The following is a 16283-nucleotide window of genomic DNA, read 5'->3' as shown; positions in this document are numbered from 1 at the left end:
GTACCTATAGTTCTTACAATTCACGAGCGCGCGTAAACTTGTAGTTATGTAGTATGCTCATTGCGTAAGTGTGCGTGCCTGTCGGACCAATCAAGCGCAAACGCACATATTTGCTTTACTTATACCGATACGACATAAACACAAGCAAATGCTAGGACTATAGCTACTTAGAAATCTAAAAAAAAGTTCTAGGTACCCACATACCTAGAACTTTTCCAAAAAAAATCGGCACCACCACATATCAGTCATTTGAAAGGAAATAAATATATGGTTTGTTTTAAAAATCTTTTATTTTTATGCCAAATCACAATATTAATTTATGTATATTTATTTTTATTTTTTATATTTAGAACTTTCATTCAAACCATTCTTTTAAATAAAGTGTTATATTTTATTTACTTTCTACTTATAAATAAATACTTAATAATTAAATGGCGCATCAAGCAGCTTGATTGATCAAAAGGAAGTTCTTAACAGAGAGCACTACTAACTTCTTAACGAGGATAGAGATACATCAGTACTCGTAACCTAAATCAGTCTTTGTAATCGTCTTAGTTCTTCTTTCTTTACGCATAGCTTTTCTTTGTCCAAAATTTGCGTCCATTCAGGTACACTATTCACATAATGAACACTGGACATTTTATTTTCGTACTGCATTAGACTTTGCTCTAATTTCTTTATTTTCTTTTGCAATTTATTTCTAGCTGATAACATTGTATCTTCCATATTGTTACTTATAATTTCGACACTTATTTCTGTATCTTGGTCTATAATAGCATTTGCGCAATTTTTGTTTGGTTCCTTATTAAATATCACGTCTGCACTTCGGGATAGATTAAGTACAATGTTCATATTATTTTGAATATCGTCTACCAATGATTCATTAGTTGTTTTAACAAAAACCAAAGGCTTCAATTTGTTAGGCATATCGTATAAACCTTTTAATTCTCGTATGAGGTAGATAGTATTAAGAATTTTGTTAATTTTTATTTCTAAATCGTCGTTTCGCCAAACTTTAAAATCATCGGTTTTTGGAAAGTCGTAATAATCGTTTTCAATGTCGGTAAAATTGTGTATAATGTTTTTTTCAAGTGCGGGTATTTTCGGAATTAGTTCATCTGTAAGGTATACCATAAATGGGGCGAGACATCGCAAGGATACATTCAAAACTGCTGATAGAGTTTGCGCATGAGCATAACCTATTTTCGGTTTATCACCATCAAAACCTGGTTTCGTAGCTTCCAAGTAAACGTCACAAAATTCATTGTATATGAAAGTTCTTAAAGATTTCGTCGCTATATGGAATTCATAAGCATCCATCGAGGTATTAACTTTTTCAACCATATTAGATAATCTACTCAAAATCCATTTATCGAAATGAGTTAGATCTTTGATAGTTATCTCATCTTTAATATTTTTTAATTTGTCGTAAGAAATTTGCATGTATTTTATACTTTGCCAGATTTTGTTGCAAAACAATTTGTTCGCGTGGCATTGGTAGACGTCAAAATTAACGAAATGCGATTTGATATCTTGGGATAGAAGCGTGAATCTTAATGCGTCTACCCCACATTCTGGTATGCCGTTTGTTGTTGAGAAATTAGATTTATGATAAGCAACGGCTTTGTCTAATTCACTTTTACTCAATATTCCATCTTTGTGCATATTTAAAGCTTTATTTTTCAAACCATCTAGTGTAATACCATTTATGACATCAATCGGGTCTATAACATTTCCTCTGCTTTTAGACATTTTAGCTCCTTTACTATCGCATATGATTCCATGCAACAAAACATTATTAAAGGGTAACTGCCCGGTTAATTCTAGACCTAAGATAACCATTCTATGCACCCAAAACCCTAGAATATCGTGTCCAGTAACCATCAAACTTAAGGGATAAAATCTGCTGTAACTATCATTGTGTTGATGTTCAAGCCACCCTAAACTTGCAAAGGGATAAATCCCCGAAGAAAACCAAGTATCAAGAACGTCTGTATCCCGCTCAGCTGTTATATGTTCTGGCAAAGTTCTAAGGATCTTAGAAGCTTGGATTTTAGCAGAATCTTCATCCATTGCAGCGATCCACACTAAATTGTTATTTGCGCAGCATTTGTACGCAGGTATTTGGTGTCCCCACCATAGCTGTCTGGATATACACCAATCTCTGTCATCACTGGTCCAATTTAGCCAGTTTTTAGTAAACTTTTCTGGTTCTATAACTAGCTGTTTATCTAAAACGACTTGTGCTGCTATTCTGTTTAGTTTGCTACACGACAAAAACCATTGTTCTTTCGGTAAGTATTCAATAACGTCTCCCGTTCTACTACATATGGGCAAAGTCATTTGATGAGGTTTTACGCTTTTGAGGATTCCCGAATCGTTCATTTCTTGGAGTAATTTTTCTCTGCAGTCATACTTTTTCATGTTATCAAAAATTCCAGAATTTATTATTAAGCCATTTTCACTTATAACTTGCAGTAGTGGTAAATTATGTTTTTTTGCGATTTCATAATCGACTTTGCTGTGGGCGGGTGTAATTTTTACAGCGCCCGTACCAAATGACATGTCGACGAAATTGTCGAAAATAATTGGAATTCCGGTACTTCTGAATGGATGGAGTATCTTTTTGCCTCGCAAATGTTTATACCTGAAATGAAATTAAATAGCTTTTAAACTACCGTGAGTGATTTCTATTCTAAATAATATCTGTCCCGGCTTTACTCACGTGTTTAGTCGACGTTAGCCCGTTTGTACTTGACTGAAGTCAAAACCGCGGCGCGTGCGCGACTGGACTCCTTTGAAAAAGGACCCCGGATGGGTTCGAAACTAGTCGGGCTAACGTCGACTAAACACGTGAGTACAGCCGGGACAGATATTATTTAGAAATTAAATAGGTTTTATAGTGATCTATAACATGGTCGCTAACTATTTCTTGCTGGTTCTTCTCGGCAGGAAAGGCATTCCGAACCAGTGGTAGATGCATCCGACTATTCGTAAGCACTTGTAAAAGTTTATACGAATAAAAAAGATTTTCATTTCATTTCATTTCATTTCATTTATGGGCGTCATAAGAAAACTCAGTCACTCAGCGGGCGATGGAGAGAGATATGCGTGGAGTTTCTCTACGTGATCAAATGAGAAATGAGATCCGTAGAACTAGAGTAACCGACATAGCTCAACGGGTTACGAAGCTGAAGTGACAATGGGCAGGGCACATAGTTCGGAAAACCGATAGACGGTGGGGTCTCAACTCTCAAGGAGCTGGAATGGCGAACTCGAATTCGAAGGCGCAGCGTTGGACGACCAACTACTAGGTGGACGGACGACATCAGACGCGTCGCAGGGAGCCGCTGGATTCAGGCGGCGCAAGACCGTGGCGTGTGGAAGTCCCTACAAGAAACTTCTGTCCAGCTGTGGACGTCTATCGGTTGATGATGATGATGATCGCGTGGGTACCCTCTACTACAAGACGTTTGATAGAGTCACTCTCACTTGATGATGATAGTGTATCGTTTACCTGTTATCATCAGGATGAACTGCGACTGCGGTATCACCCAACATAGTCTCAGGCATGGTCGTGGAAACCACAATCTCTTCATCGCTCCCTAGTATTTTGTATGCAAAGTTGTATATTAATCCAAAATTCACCGGTTTGTCGTAACCTAAGCAAAGAAAAGTTATTTTTAGGGTTCCGTACCCAAAGGTACCAATGGGATCCTATTACTATGCCTCCGCTGTTCATCCGTCTGTCTGGGCTGTATCTCGTGAACCGTGAATTGAAATTTTCACAGAGTATGTATTTCGATTGGAGCTATAACAACCAATAATAAAAATTCCAAAATAGCTGCCTTGAAAATTAAAAGTGAAAGAATTAGGAAGTGTTACTTCTTGTAAGATGGTACGGAACCTTTCGTGTGCGAATCCGACTCGCACTTGTTTTCTTCGATTACAAGTAAGGCCTTGACTGCGATCTCAGCTGGTGGGAAGTGATGATGCAGTCTAAGATGGAAGCGGGCCAACTTGGAGTTATGGCAGTTTTATTAAACCTATCCCCTTATCCGTTTCTACACGAGACGTCGTACCGGAACGCTAAACTGTTTGGGGGTACGGCTTTGTCGGTAAGGTGGTTACTAGCCACGGTCGAAGCCTCCCACCAGACCGGACACTTACGAAAATATAGGTTCCCAAGTTGCCGAGACTTATGTCCAGCAGTGGACATCTATTGGACGGCGATTATTATGATAATAGGCCCGATCGGGCGGAAAAGACTAGTGAATGAGACGTTCGCCTCCTATTAGTGAGCATAGGTATAGTACGCGGCAGAAAGTAATGTACATCGACCTTAAGAAGGAGATAGCAGGTTTGTCGAGCGGTGTCTCTGTCGTTGAGACTGACTCTTTACAAAGCAGAAATTTCATTCTAAAGGCGGATGTACATTACTTTCTGCTGCGTACTGTAACTAGGTACCTATGCTCAGTAGTGAGCCGGTGATGGGTTGATCATGATGACTGGTGTATGAATAAAACTTGCATGAACCATGTTTTAGTCACCTGGTAACTTGATTTCCTTTGGACTGTTTATACTCAAATTATCAACTTCAATATCTGATACAGTCGAGTTCAAGGCATTACACCAATTTACTAATGCTTTCTTTCTATAAATCAAACCTTTTTTGAATAACTCAATAAATGCACTGTTCACAGCATAAGTATGGTTTTTGTCCATAGTGAATAACTCTCTAGACCAGTCGAGGGAACTGCCGAGTATTCTTAGTTGATGGCATATGGTGTTGCCATGTTCCTCCTTCCATTGCCACACTTTTTTGATAAATGCTTCACGGCCTATGTCGTGACGGTTGATGTTTTGTGTAGTTTTCAGGTATTTTTCTACTACACCCTGTAAAAAAAATTTTGCAAATCGGTCCAGAATTCACAGCCTTACAAAAAATCGATGTACAATGTACATACATAAAAAAAAGAAACGGGCCAAATTGAGAACCACCTCCTTTTTGGAAGTCAGTTAAAAATAGAATACTTTTTGCATATACATAATGCACATACCCAAAAAGTTAGGAACCACACGCCTCTACTTTTTAGTTCTGTGCGTTTTAAGCATTTAAATATCACTTGCTTTAACAGTGAAGGAAAACATCATGAGGAAATCTGTAAAATTGTAAAAGTTTTGTATAAAATAAAACAAAACATTTTGCTATTAGGCATAAATAGGATAGCATGTGCAACTTATGATATGTAAATCAATACTCTACCACAGGTTCGGAAAACACATTCTACTGAGAAGAGCCGGCAAGCAACTCAGCAGTTTTTAGGGTTCCGTACCTCAAAAGGAAAAAAGTTGGTCTGTCTGTTCGCCGTGTCTGTCAAGAAAACCTATAGTTCCCTTCTGTTGACCTAGGTATTGGTACGTCTTATACCACAAGTAAGGGATTAAACCGAAAAACCGTGAATTCGTGGTTACATCACAAAAAAAAATGTGTTCATGAACAAATAATCGGTATTTTCAACTTTCAAAGTAAGATTACTATACCAAGTGGGATATCATAATATGAAAGGGCTTGAAACAGATTTTTATGCATAACAGTTTTCGATTTATTGTGCACAATGTCAAAAATACAACTATAGTATGGAACCCTCAGTGCGCGAGTCTGACTCGCACTTGGCCGATTTTTTTAGAAGAGTAGAAGGTTACCTGAGTAGCTATGCCAGCATGGTCTATGCCTGGAACCCATAACACATTTACACCCATTGATCTCTTTCTTCTGACGATCACATCTTGGATTGTACATGATAAAGCATGACCTAAAATTAAAATCATTTAGCCTTTACTCTTTGTATTATAACTTCTATGTAACTTTATTAAATTACTAGCTGATGCCCGCGACTTCGTACGCGTGAATTTAGATTTTTAAAAACCCTGTGGGTACTCATTGATTTCCCGAGATAAAAAGTAGCCTATGTCACTCTCCAGGTCTATAACTATACCCATGCAAAAAATACTCTTTGATGTAGACATCCAAAGAAAGGATTTTCAAAAATTCAACTCCTATGGGAGTAAAATAGGGGTTTGAAATTGTAGTCCAAGCGGACGAAGTCGGGAGCATGAGCTAGTATTTAATAAAGTAGTTAAATGATAAACTTTTCAAAATATACACAATATTCAAGGACCCTGAAATATGAATAGAAAATAGAAAAAAACTAACTGTAAAAGGTAAATAAAGGATTAGAATGAAAATGCAAGCAAATCTTTACAAAATACAAATAAAACTATGCTTTCTGTTTCTTATCTGACGAGTCAAAGAGTGCAATCACCGGTTGTTGCTAGTTTTTTGTTTATAGGCTTATAGAGACTAGTTTTAATAGCGTTTCAAGAATTGTGAATCTTTTGGAACTAACCTAAATGGAGTTTTCCTGTAACATTAGGCGGTGGTAACACTAAACTGAACGCAGGCTTATCACTCTGAGAGTCTGCCACAAAGATTCCTTTTTTTTCCCATTCATCATATTTGCGTTTTTCGACAAATTCCGGCTTATAAGCTGGTAATGATAAGTTCGGCTTTTTCACAATTCTAGTTGAGCTACAAACGTATCTTTTTGACAATTTAAACATTGGAATGTTACGGCCAATCATTTTTACCAATTTTGAATATACTTTTCACTTAAAAAATAATTTAACGTAAGTACATACTTGTAAAACATTTTAAATATTAATAGAAGAAAACAATCATAATTTTGATCGATTTTGATAAGATTTTGATCAACTTGACAGATACTTTGAGATTTGAGTTTTGACCATTGGCCATAGAGCAGTATTTCCACTTCCGATTTTAGTTTTACTCTAGTATTTGTAGGAATTCGCCCTAAATTACTTAAAAAAACATTCAAATACCCTGATAAATCAGGGGACATAACAATAATTTATTCACGTTAACTAATTATTATTTATATTTTTAGAATAACATTTCACGCTTTTAATGGATAATATATCATTAGATAGTTAACATATAAAATTAATAAAGTGTTGATTTCAAAAATATTGATTGAATATGACTGTTTTGTTCAAATTATGTAACATTTAACTTGGTTTTTTGCTAAAACTGCATAAGTCAAAAAGAGTTTTTCGGGCTTTTATAGTACTACTATTAAAGATTCTTCGATATTTCAATCGTATAGTTAGTTACGTATTCAAACACTAAACTACGCTTTTATACTGCAACGGAGGATAAATAATAATTTTTTGTTCTGCTTATTCGAGCCTACGTCCTTTGATAAAATAAAAAAAGTACAAAATACTATTTAAAAATGGACTAACTAAGTAGTTACCACCTGAAGTTTAATTTTGCCCAAAATTCCATCATCATAAAATTATTATCAAACGCGCTAAGCCTTACTTAAAATCAGGCGTTTCACCCTGAAATGGGGCGAAATCCCTAAAAGTGGAAACACTAAAAGTAGATGTCATTCAATTAGTGTCGACTGTCGGTCAAAGTCATCTCATCATCTGTGAAAATGACATGTCTAAGTTTTTTTGTTGTTGTCCGGTGCCTTCCTTAGTTTTCTTGAATCTTATTTTATGTATTTTTGAGACAAAGAAAAGTATTTGTGTAATTACGATGCTTATTACACATAGTATAACAGCGCTTCATAATAGTGTATGTGTGTTCATATAGTTTTAGTTAATTCCAAATGCGCTTTCGCTTTTTATCACATTGTTACAGATGTTTATCAGTCAACTCTGCCCCCCGGAACATTGAACAGAGATTATCACAAAACAATCGCATTATCAACGTTATCTACGCCACAAATATTTAAATGCAATCCAAGATCCGTTTCCTTGACCGTTTATTAAGCGATTAAGTGGTAACAAACTGGAATAAATGCTATTTGTTCAAATTAAATACAAAAATGGCTATTCTTAGTTATATGAACCCTTTTAATGTATTCCGTGATTTTGTGCGTCTACCTATCGAAGTTTTTGTTTCCGAACAGTATACAGGATATAAAAAAAAGACTAACGAAGGTCTAACGAGTGTAAAAGAGTTACTTTATCGAGCAGCAATAGTGTTGGTGTTTTTATCGGCTATATTGTGGATTTCTATCTTTTTGTACGTGATTTTCTATTACACATACATGCCTAATGTCACGCACGTGAGGCCTGTACATTTGCAGTTCAAGTAAGTTGACTACAACATTTCATATTCAATCAACAATATACAGTACGCGGCAGAAATTAATGCACATCAGCCTTTAGAATGACATTTCGGCTTTGTAGAGCGTTGTCTCTGTCACTCATACCTATATGATGTTTTGTCGACCTCACCCACAGGGACAGCGCTCTACAAATCTGCTATCTCCTTCTAAAGGTTGATCTACATTACTTTCAGCTGCGTACTGTACAACTTAAATTATTATTGTACAGAAGCGATAGCCTAGTGGATATATTTTGTGCCTATAATTCCAGGTCATGCGATGAGAACATGGGTGTGTGTTCATTCCCATCAGCGCATGTGCAACTCACAAAGCGCAGTCAGATGCTGATGGCTGCCCAGCCGTACCGCATCAAGCTCATACTGGAGGTGCCAGAATCACAGATCAATAAAGATATAGGTAATCGAGCCTTGATAGCTCAACGGTTAAAGGAGCGGACTGAAAGGTCGCTGGTTCAAACCTTACCCATTGCACTATTGTCGTACCTATTCTTAACACAAGGTTTATGCTTAATTAGAGGGGAAAGGGGAGTATTAGTCGGCATGATAAATTTGGCTGATATTCTTTTAACAAAAAAAAACTTTCCTGCCCTTTCTGCTAAAAAATTGATAAAACTTGTGAGACTAAGACAAGGAGGTGGGATTTCCAATAACCTGAAAACATACTTCTTCATTTTTGGTATATCCAAAAAAGTGAGGGGTTTCTGAATTTTTTTCTTAAGATGTAAAATGAAAGGGGAAAATTCTGAGTTTATAAATACACTAGCTTATGCTTGCATCTTCCGCGTGGACTACACAAATTTCAAACCCCTATTTCACCCCCTTAGGGGTTGAATTTTCAAATCTCCTTTCTCGAAAATCCTTTCTTAGCGGATGCCTACGTCATAATAACTATCTGCATGCCAAATTTTAGCTCAATCCCTACAGTAGTTTGAGCTGTGCGTTGATAGATCAGTCAATCAGTCAGTCACCTTTTCCTTTTATATATTTAGATTAAATGATTGTGGCAGGCATGTTCATGGTGTGTGCACAGCTGCGCGCGGCGGGCGGCGCGCTGGTGTCGGCGTCTTGCAGATCGGCCATGCTCAGGCACAGGTATGTCTTTTTCACCAGAGTTTTATACTGCATGCATACAAACTACTAACCGTTTTTAGGGTTCCGTACCTCAAAAGGAAAAACGGAATCCTTATAGGATCACTTTGTTGTCTGTGTTTGTCTGTTTGTCTGTCAAGAAACCTATAGGGTACTTCCCGTTGACCAACAATCTTGAAATTTGGCAGGTAGGTAGGTCTTATAACAAAAAATTATAAGGGGGAAAAAAATTAGAAAACTGTGAATTTGTGGTTACATCACAAAAAAAAATTAAAATTTGTTCATGAACAAATAATTAGTATTTTCAACTTTCAAAGTAAGATAACTATACCAAGTGGGGTATCATATGAAAGGGCTTTACCTATAGGTACATTCTAAAGTCAGATTTTTATTTATTTTTGTGCATTATAGCTTTACATTTGTCGTGCAGAATGTCGAAAAAATACGATGGCAGTACGGAGCTCTCGGTGCGCGAGTCTGACTCGCACTTAGCCGGTTTTTTTTGTATGGGTATGTTTAGAGAACTGGAGAATGGATAGGTTACTTTTTATCCCGCAAAATCATAAAAGTTGTTTGTGGAGTGAGCCTACAGCATGTAAGGTACAAGTCCCGCAAATTGCTAATGCGCGTGGTCGCCATTTTTGTGACGTCAACACTAGACTGAAGTTTCGAGCAACCAGTACAAAAATTTTTGCTGATGGACTATTTTTATTTCGGCTGACGTCAAAATGACGTCAGTTCGATGTTAATGAGACATGGCTCCAGCGCAATAGCAATTCGCGGGACTTATACATGTAAAATTTCTACTCGGGAGGCCTGTGGGTCAACTATTCGAAGAAGGCCATAGACACCCTAAGAGTGCAATATAATAATGGGTTTAGGATGCTGTTGGGCTTGCCACGGTTTTGTTCAGCGTCAGGTATGTTCGCAGAGGAGCGCACTGATGACTTCTTTGCCGTAATGCGGAAGAAGTCATCATTACCGCTGACAAGGCTGCGCTCAAGTACCAACCGCATCCTCAACATGTTTGCAAGTAAGACGGACTCACCAATGCTTGAACACATTATTCAAGTGTTGGTGTGGCCACAATAGTAATTATTGTAAATGTTTAAATCATTTCTTTTTCCCCTACTTTATTACTAACAATGGGGCTAATTCTGACCACAACCTTAGAGTATTCGCATGCTCTTCTTACTAATGTAATATGAAAAGGACAGACACAGTTTGACAGTTTTAAATTTAATTTTTAGATGGTAAAACCCGTGATTTTAGCACGCACTCGCGACCTACTGTTTAAATTTGTATTGTGCACTAAAATTTAGAGTCTTTAAATGTGAAAGTCATGTTCCGTTCCTTTTTTAGCATTAGTAAAAAGAAAAGGATGCAGATACTCTAAATTTAGTTTAGAGAGAGACTAGAGAATCGGGGCCAATAGTTATTTAAGAATTAAAATTATCTACCAACAACTGAGCCCTAGTTGCTTTAAATAAAGATTTATTTATTATTTATTATTATACTGTTCAATATTCTATGGTTCAAGAAAACTGCAATCGTGCTTGTTTCAGATCGCGGTTACATCAAGTGATGCGCACATTGGTCTACGCGCCGCTGCTAGTGTCGGGCGTCAACGAAGAGAAGCAGTTCTTACAAGTCGAACTATTTAGCGACTTTGAAGACGATCAGGTAACCATGATTCCAAAAAACGTATTCATCGCAATCATATTTAAAATATTAAATAGTAGATTGTACAATCCTAATCCTAATTAATATTATAAATGTGAAAGTGTGGATATTTGTTACTCAATCACGCAAAAACGGCAGAGCAGATTTGGATGAAATTAGGAATGGAGATAGATTATACCCTGGATTAACACACAGGCTACTTTTTGTACCTTGTTGTCTACCCGAGCCGAAGGCGAGGGCAGATATTTAAGTCGAGGATAAAATGGGTTTTATGTACTCAAACAAAAATCTACGTGCTTGACCGTGTTGGAAGCTCTTTAGGACGTCCGCCTCCTAATCGGAGGTTAGGGGTTCGATCCCAAGCACGCACCTCTATTTATTCGGCGTTATGTGGGTTTTAGGTAATTAAATATCACTTGCTTTAACGGTGGAGGAAAACATCGTGAGGAAACCTGCATGCCTGAGAGTTCTCCATAATGTTCTCAAAGATGTGTGAAGTCTGCCAATCCGCACATGGACAAAACCCTTCTCACTCTGAGAGGAGACCGGCGGGGTGATTACGTAAAACGTTGCAGTAGCGACAGCAACGCGACAGCAGTAGCAATGCAACAGTTCATTTGTCTCTCTCTCTTCTTCTTATTATTATTTTGTTTTGTGCTCAGAACAAATACCTTTAGAAGTAGCCCTAATGTGACTTTTACTGTTAAAACTAGATAGCTAAATGCATTTAAGCTCTTATTAGAACGTGACAAAATGATTGTTTTTGTCCTTATCACCGTGGCCACTTTTATTTGTTTGTCAAAATGTAAATGTACGTGAGATCTTGACAAACAACGTGAAGTGAGGTTATGTTGACTCGAGTATTTTAAAGAAATAATTGATTTGTTTTGTTTTTAGTTTTTGAAGTTATTGTGCAATGTTAGGTTGCAGTATAATCATAATCATAATAATCATAATCATTTATTTATTTTGCTCAGATATGGTAGGTACATGTATATTATTTACATGGGGTCTTAAAAGTTAGGTAATCAGTTACATATCCTGCCAAGCATGGCGTGCAAAATTATTTCTAAATTATCTTCATAAATTATCTAATTTCATTAATATTGTTATGTCATCACTCATCATGTAAATGTTTTTAATAATTCAAATGTCTATTTCTATGCATGCATTATTTAAAATTTGTCATTAAAAAAGTCATTTACACTATAATAAGTTTTATTTAGTAGAAAATTAAATAAATAACTTCTAAAAGATCTGAGGTTCATTCCATAGCTGTGCGACGGTAAATGGTTATAAATACGTATTGCCGTACAGTATACATTCTTGGTATATAAAGCCAATATACTAGGCTACAATAGCTGAAGCGAACGTTAAATAGAAGGAATAACATTTCACCTCTGCTTGAGCGAGAGGGACTGAGCGGGCCACGCTATTTGCATATCTGTGGTTTTGTGGCTATTGCTGTCACTCTAGCCGGACGTTTGACAGCAATGATCGCGAGATTGTCGTACTGTACTGTACATGACTCCTGCCGTACTCTGTAGTGAGATGGGTTGATCAGTATGATGAATTTTTTAGGCACGGCCAGTAACAGATGCATACGTGGAACTGCAGTCAAGGTTCGTGCAAGTGTTCTCGTCCGAGTTACACATCGAGGCCCACTTCACGGGTCTACGTTACGCCATGTATTACTGGCCTAAATCGTCCGCGCTTATTGGTAAGACAGTATCAAATATAGAGCCACAGAACAAATACCTTAGTAGTAGAGTAGCTCTAATGTGACTTTTACTGTTAAAGCGAGATAGCTAAATGCATTAAGGCTCTTATTGGAACGAACGTGACAAAATGATGTCCTTATCACCGTGGCCACTTTTTTTCGTGTGTCAAAATGTATTTGTACGTGAGATCTTGACAAACAACGTGAAGTGTAGAAGGAATGACATTTCACAAGTAAGAAAATCTGCTAGAGCGATAGGGACTGAGGGGGTCACACTAGTTGCATATCTGTATATATCTGTGTATAGAGCCCTAACAGTTCCAGTAGGACGCCATGGCGACGTGGAATAAAATATCACTTTGGCCCCTTGTAACACAACAAACTATTTACAGACTATTAATTTAAATTTTAAATAATGATTGTTTTTTTTTTCAGGTATCTGCTCAAACTTATTTGTGGTGACACTAATATTCATCTTGAGCTGGTATCATTTGCAAGATGGCTTACCCGAATTTTTGAAGGTAACCTTTTTTCATTTTTTTTAACCTTTAATAAGTTCAATAAAAATGCAATTTGCAAGAATTCAAAATTTTGTGCTATAGAAAATTTTGACGATCTTTCTGGCGCAGGGATGAGTGAGGTGATCTTATAAGTGGGAGGTTCGGGGTTCTATTCCCGGCAGGGACAATTTGGACAATTATTGTCTCTGGGTAGTTACCATCCTATCGGTAAAGCCGCAAAGTGCCGCAAAGCAATTTGGCGTTCCGGTACTATGACGCGTAGAAACCGATAATGGGTATAGTTTTAATAACATGGCATACCAAGTAAACCCGCTACCATCTTTAGCATCATCACTTACCACCAGCTGAGATAGCAGTCAAGAGCTAACTTCTAATTGAATAAAAAAAAGATTAATATATTTTTATTGCCTTTGCAGATTCAAGTAACAAAAAATATTTCTTTCTTAACTGACTTTGAAAAAAGGAGGATTCTCATTTTTATTGTTTTTTTTCCAGACAAAACTAGGAATTGAGGTGAAAACAGAAAAAGATGACAACACAAAAATAATCTCAAAAATGAAACTGGAACGAGAAGGTACCTATTATTAGATTCAAATTCATCATCATCATCATCACGATTCACCCCATCACTGGCCTACTACCAAGCACAGGTCTCCTTTCAGAGGTTTAGGCCGCCCCGATTGGCAGACTTGCGCGAGATCGAACTCCAGACCGCCGACTAGGAGGCCGACATCTTAACCACTAGGATATCACCGCTTTTTAGGATTCCGTACCTCAAAAGGAAAAAAGGAACCCTTATAACACTTCGCTGTCTGTCTGTCGTGTCTGTCAAGACCGGTCAAACCTATAGGGTACTTCCCGTTGACCTAGAATCATGAAATTTGGCAGGTAGCAATGTCTTATATTATTACAAAGTAAAGAAAAATCCGAAAACCGTGAGCTTATGGTTGCATCACAAACATTTTTCAATAAGTGTTATTTACTGTACGATGGTAGAGAACCTTTCCGACTCGGTTTTTAGTAAATAGAATATACTGAACTAGCTTTTGCCCGCGACTTCGTCCGCGTGGACTACACAATTTTACCACCCTTATGGGCGAATTTTCCAAAAATCCTGAAACACGTATTTCTTCATTTGTGACAGAAAACGAAAATACCAATTTTCATGCAAATAACTTGAAAAATGACGTACTTTCATACAAACTTTCATCCCCCATTTAACCCACTTAGGGGTGAAATTTCGAAAAATCCTTTCTTAGTGGATACCTACTCTTTACAAAGAATAGACCCTCTAAATTTCATGTCTTTACGACCAGCGGTTTAGGCTATGCGTTGATATATTATATGTCAGTCAGTCAGTCAGGACTTTGAATTTTATATAATTATATAGATTTGAATTGAGCTTTTTCATATCGATTGAAAAAAATCTTTCTTTCAGATTCGTTTCCTTTTATAGAAGAAGAATCACTTTTAGAAGAATTTCAACGCTTAGAGAAGAAAACTTAGACTGTTTATACTTATTTAGTAATCTAGAATAGTAAGTATATGTAACATTTTAATTGTGATAACACCACAGTTACTACACTACTACAGACCATTCACTATAAAAAACTTGTCATGTTGGCAGCATTGCTTTGTTCGCTTTCTTCCTTAGAGCTTAGGGTTTATTATTGCGTGAACTGCAATACTGCCAACATGACGGCAAGGGACAAGTTAGAGTTAGAGTCTGTATCTGCCATACCAAAGTACTGAGGGTTGATCAAACCAAACTTGGCGCTGACCGGGGGGCGTTTGGTGTGACCAAAGCTTTAAATAAATGTTGTACAAATTATTTTAAGTTTTATTAATTTTAACGTAGTTATTAATTTTATTTTGGGATAAAATAAATTAACTCGTTATACATTGTTTCAAGTTTTTTATTTTAACCACCCAGAAATATGGTGACACAAGTTTACCCCTTGGGGAGCAATGGTGTTAAGTTTAGGGTTCCGTACCCAAGGGGTAAAACGGAGGCCATTAATGTCACTGCTGTCTGTCTGTCCGCCACTGTGTTGAGCTCATAGATGAAATGAGTTACAAACCTGTATTTGGTAGTTGAACTAGAACCCAAAATTAAATTAAATAGTTTTAACTAGATGATCTCCGCATGGATTTAGGTTTTTTAAAAATCCCGTGTGGGAAATGCTTTTCCGGGATAAAAAGTTTTACCTATGTCAATTTCCGGGATTTCATACAAATCGGTTAAACGGATGAGCCTATAAGAATCCCGTGGGAACTTTCATTTTTTGGGATAAAAAGTAGCTTATGTCCGTCCCCGAGATGTATTTTAACTCTGTAGGTACCTACCAAATTTTATTAAAATCTGTTAAAATGTTGGGCCGTGAAAAGCTAGCAGACATACAGACACACTTTCGCATCTATAATATTAGTATGGATGGAGGCTCCCATTTTTAACTTTTATATCTATACTCTTTTATAATTTTCAAAGGTTTAAATAAAAATCTTTTTATTAATAGTAATAGCTTTTATTTTGAATAGAATATAATAATATGTAGTTTTATTTCTCGCGAAAACCCGTTTACACTATTAAAAGTAGGTATACCATGAGCAATAATGAACAACCATTTACCATAGATAACTAATCAAATGTAGTCCATTCAAAACAGTCCAATCTGAATACGAGGCATGACTAGCATTGTATAAAGTCCCGCAAATTGCTGTTGCGCTGGAAACCATGTCTCATTAACATCGAAATGACGTTATTTTGACGTCAGTCGACATAAAAATATACCATCAGCTCGAAACTTCAGTCTAGTGCTGACGTCACTAAAATGACGGCCACGCGCATTAGCAATTTGCTCGACTTATTTCAGCTGGACTTTAATTCTTATTTTATTTTATTTGAATAATATTTTTTAAAATTCTTATCTATGACCTGCGCAAGTCGTCATCTTTCAAATTCGACTGTTTGTTTTGCGGGCTGAAAGAAGGGGCGACGGAGCAAGTCGAAAACCCAACGTGATAGAGTACCGATAACGGCAATTTA

General features: G+C 36.8%; 2 protein-coding genes across 3 annotated transcripts; one reads left to right on the top strand and one right to left on the bottom strand.

Moving 5' to 3' along the window:
• Positions 1 to 265: 265 nt before the first annotated feature.
• On the bottom strand, positions 266 to 6785 carry LOC117993893 (valine--tRNA ligase-like). Of its 2 annotated transcripts, none has more exons than XM_034981765.2 (5): positions 6411 to 6785; positions 5707 to 5816; positions 4551 to 4896; positions 3518 to 3662; positions 266 to 2647 (listed from the first exon to the last, which is right to left on the bottom strand). In XM_034981765.2, the coding sequence occupies exons 1-5, from the start codon at positions 6643 to 6645 to the stop codon at positions 529 to 531; spliced, it is 2955 nt and encodes a 984-aa protein (XP_034837656.1). In that variant the 5' UTR covers positions 6646 to 6785; the 3' UTR covers positions 266 to 528. The 2 variants fall into 2 exon arrangements, with proteins under 2 accessions (XP_034837656.1, XP_069363220.1); XM_069507119.1 differs by lacking the exon at positions 6411 to 6785 and adding an exon at positions 6218 to 6294.
• Positions 6786 to 7509: 724 nt separating this feature from the next.
• Seipin (lipid droplet biogenesis associated protein seipin) lies at positions 7510 to 15142 on the top strand. The gene is made up of 9 exons (XM_069507237.1): positions 7510 to 7666; positions 7733 to 8188; positions 8476 to 8621; positions 9232 to 9316; positions 10879 to 10996; positions 12578 to 12716; positions 13152 to 13237; positions 13733 to 13811; positions 14676 to 15142. The coding sequence occupies exons 2-9, from the start codon at positions 7920 to 7922 to the stop codon at positions 14741 to 14743; spliced, it is 990 nt and encodes a 329-aa protein (XP_069363338.1). The 5' UTR covers positions 7510 to 7666; positions 7733 to 7919; the 3' UTR covers positions 14744 to 15142.
• Positions 15143 to 16283: the final 1141 nt, after the last annotated feature.

This window comes from Maniola hyperantus, chromosome 25, assembly GCF_902806685.2.
Source record: "Maniola hyperantus chromosome 25, iAphHyp1.2, whole genome shotgun sequence".
NCBI lineage: Eukaryota > Metazoa > Arthropoda > Insecta > Lepidoptera > Nymphalidae > Maniola > Maniola hyperantus.
This window is presented reverse-complemented; position numbering and strand designations above follow the sequence as displayed.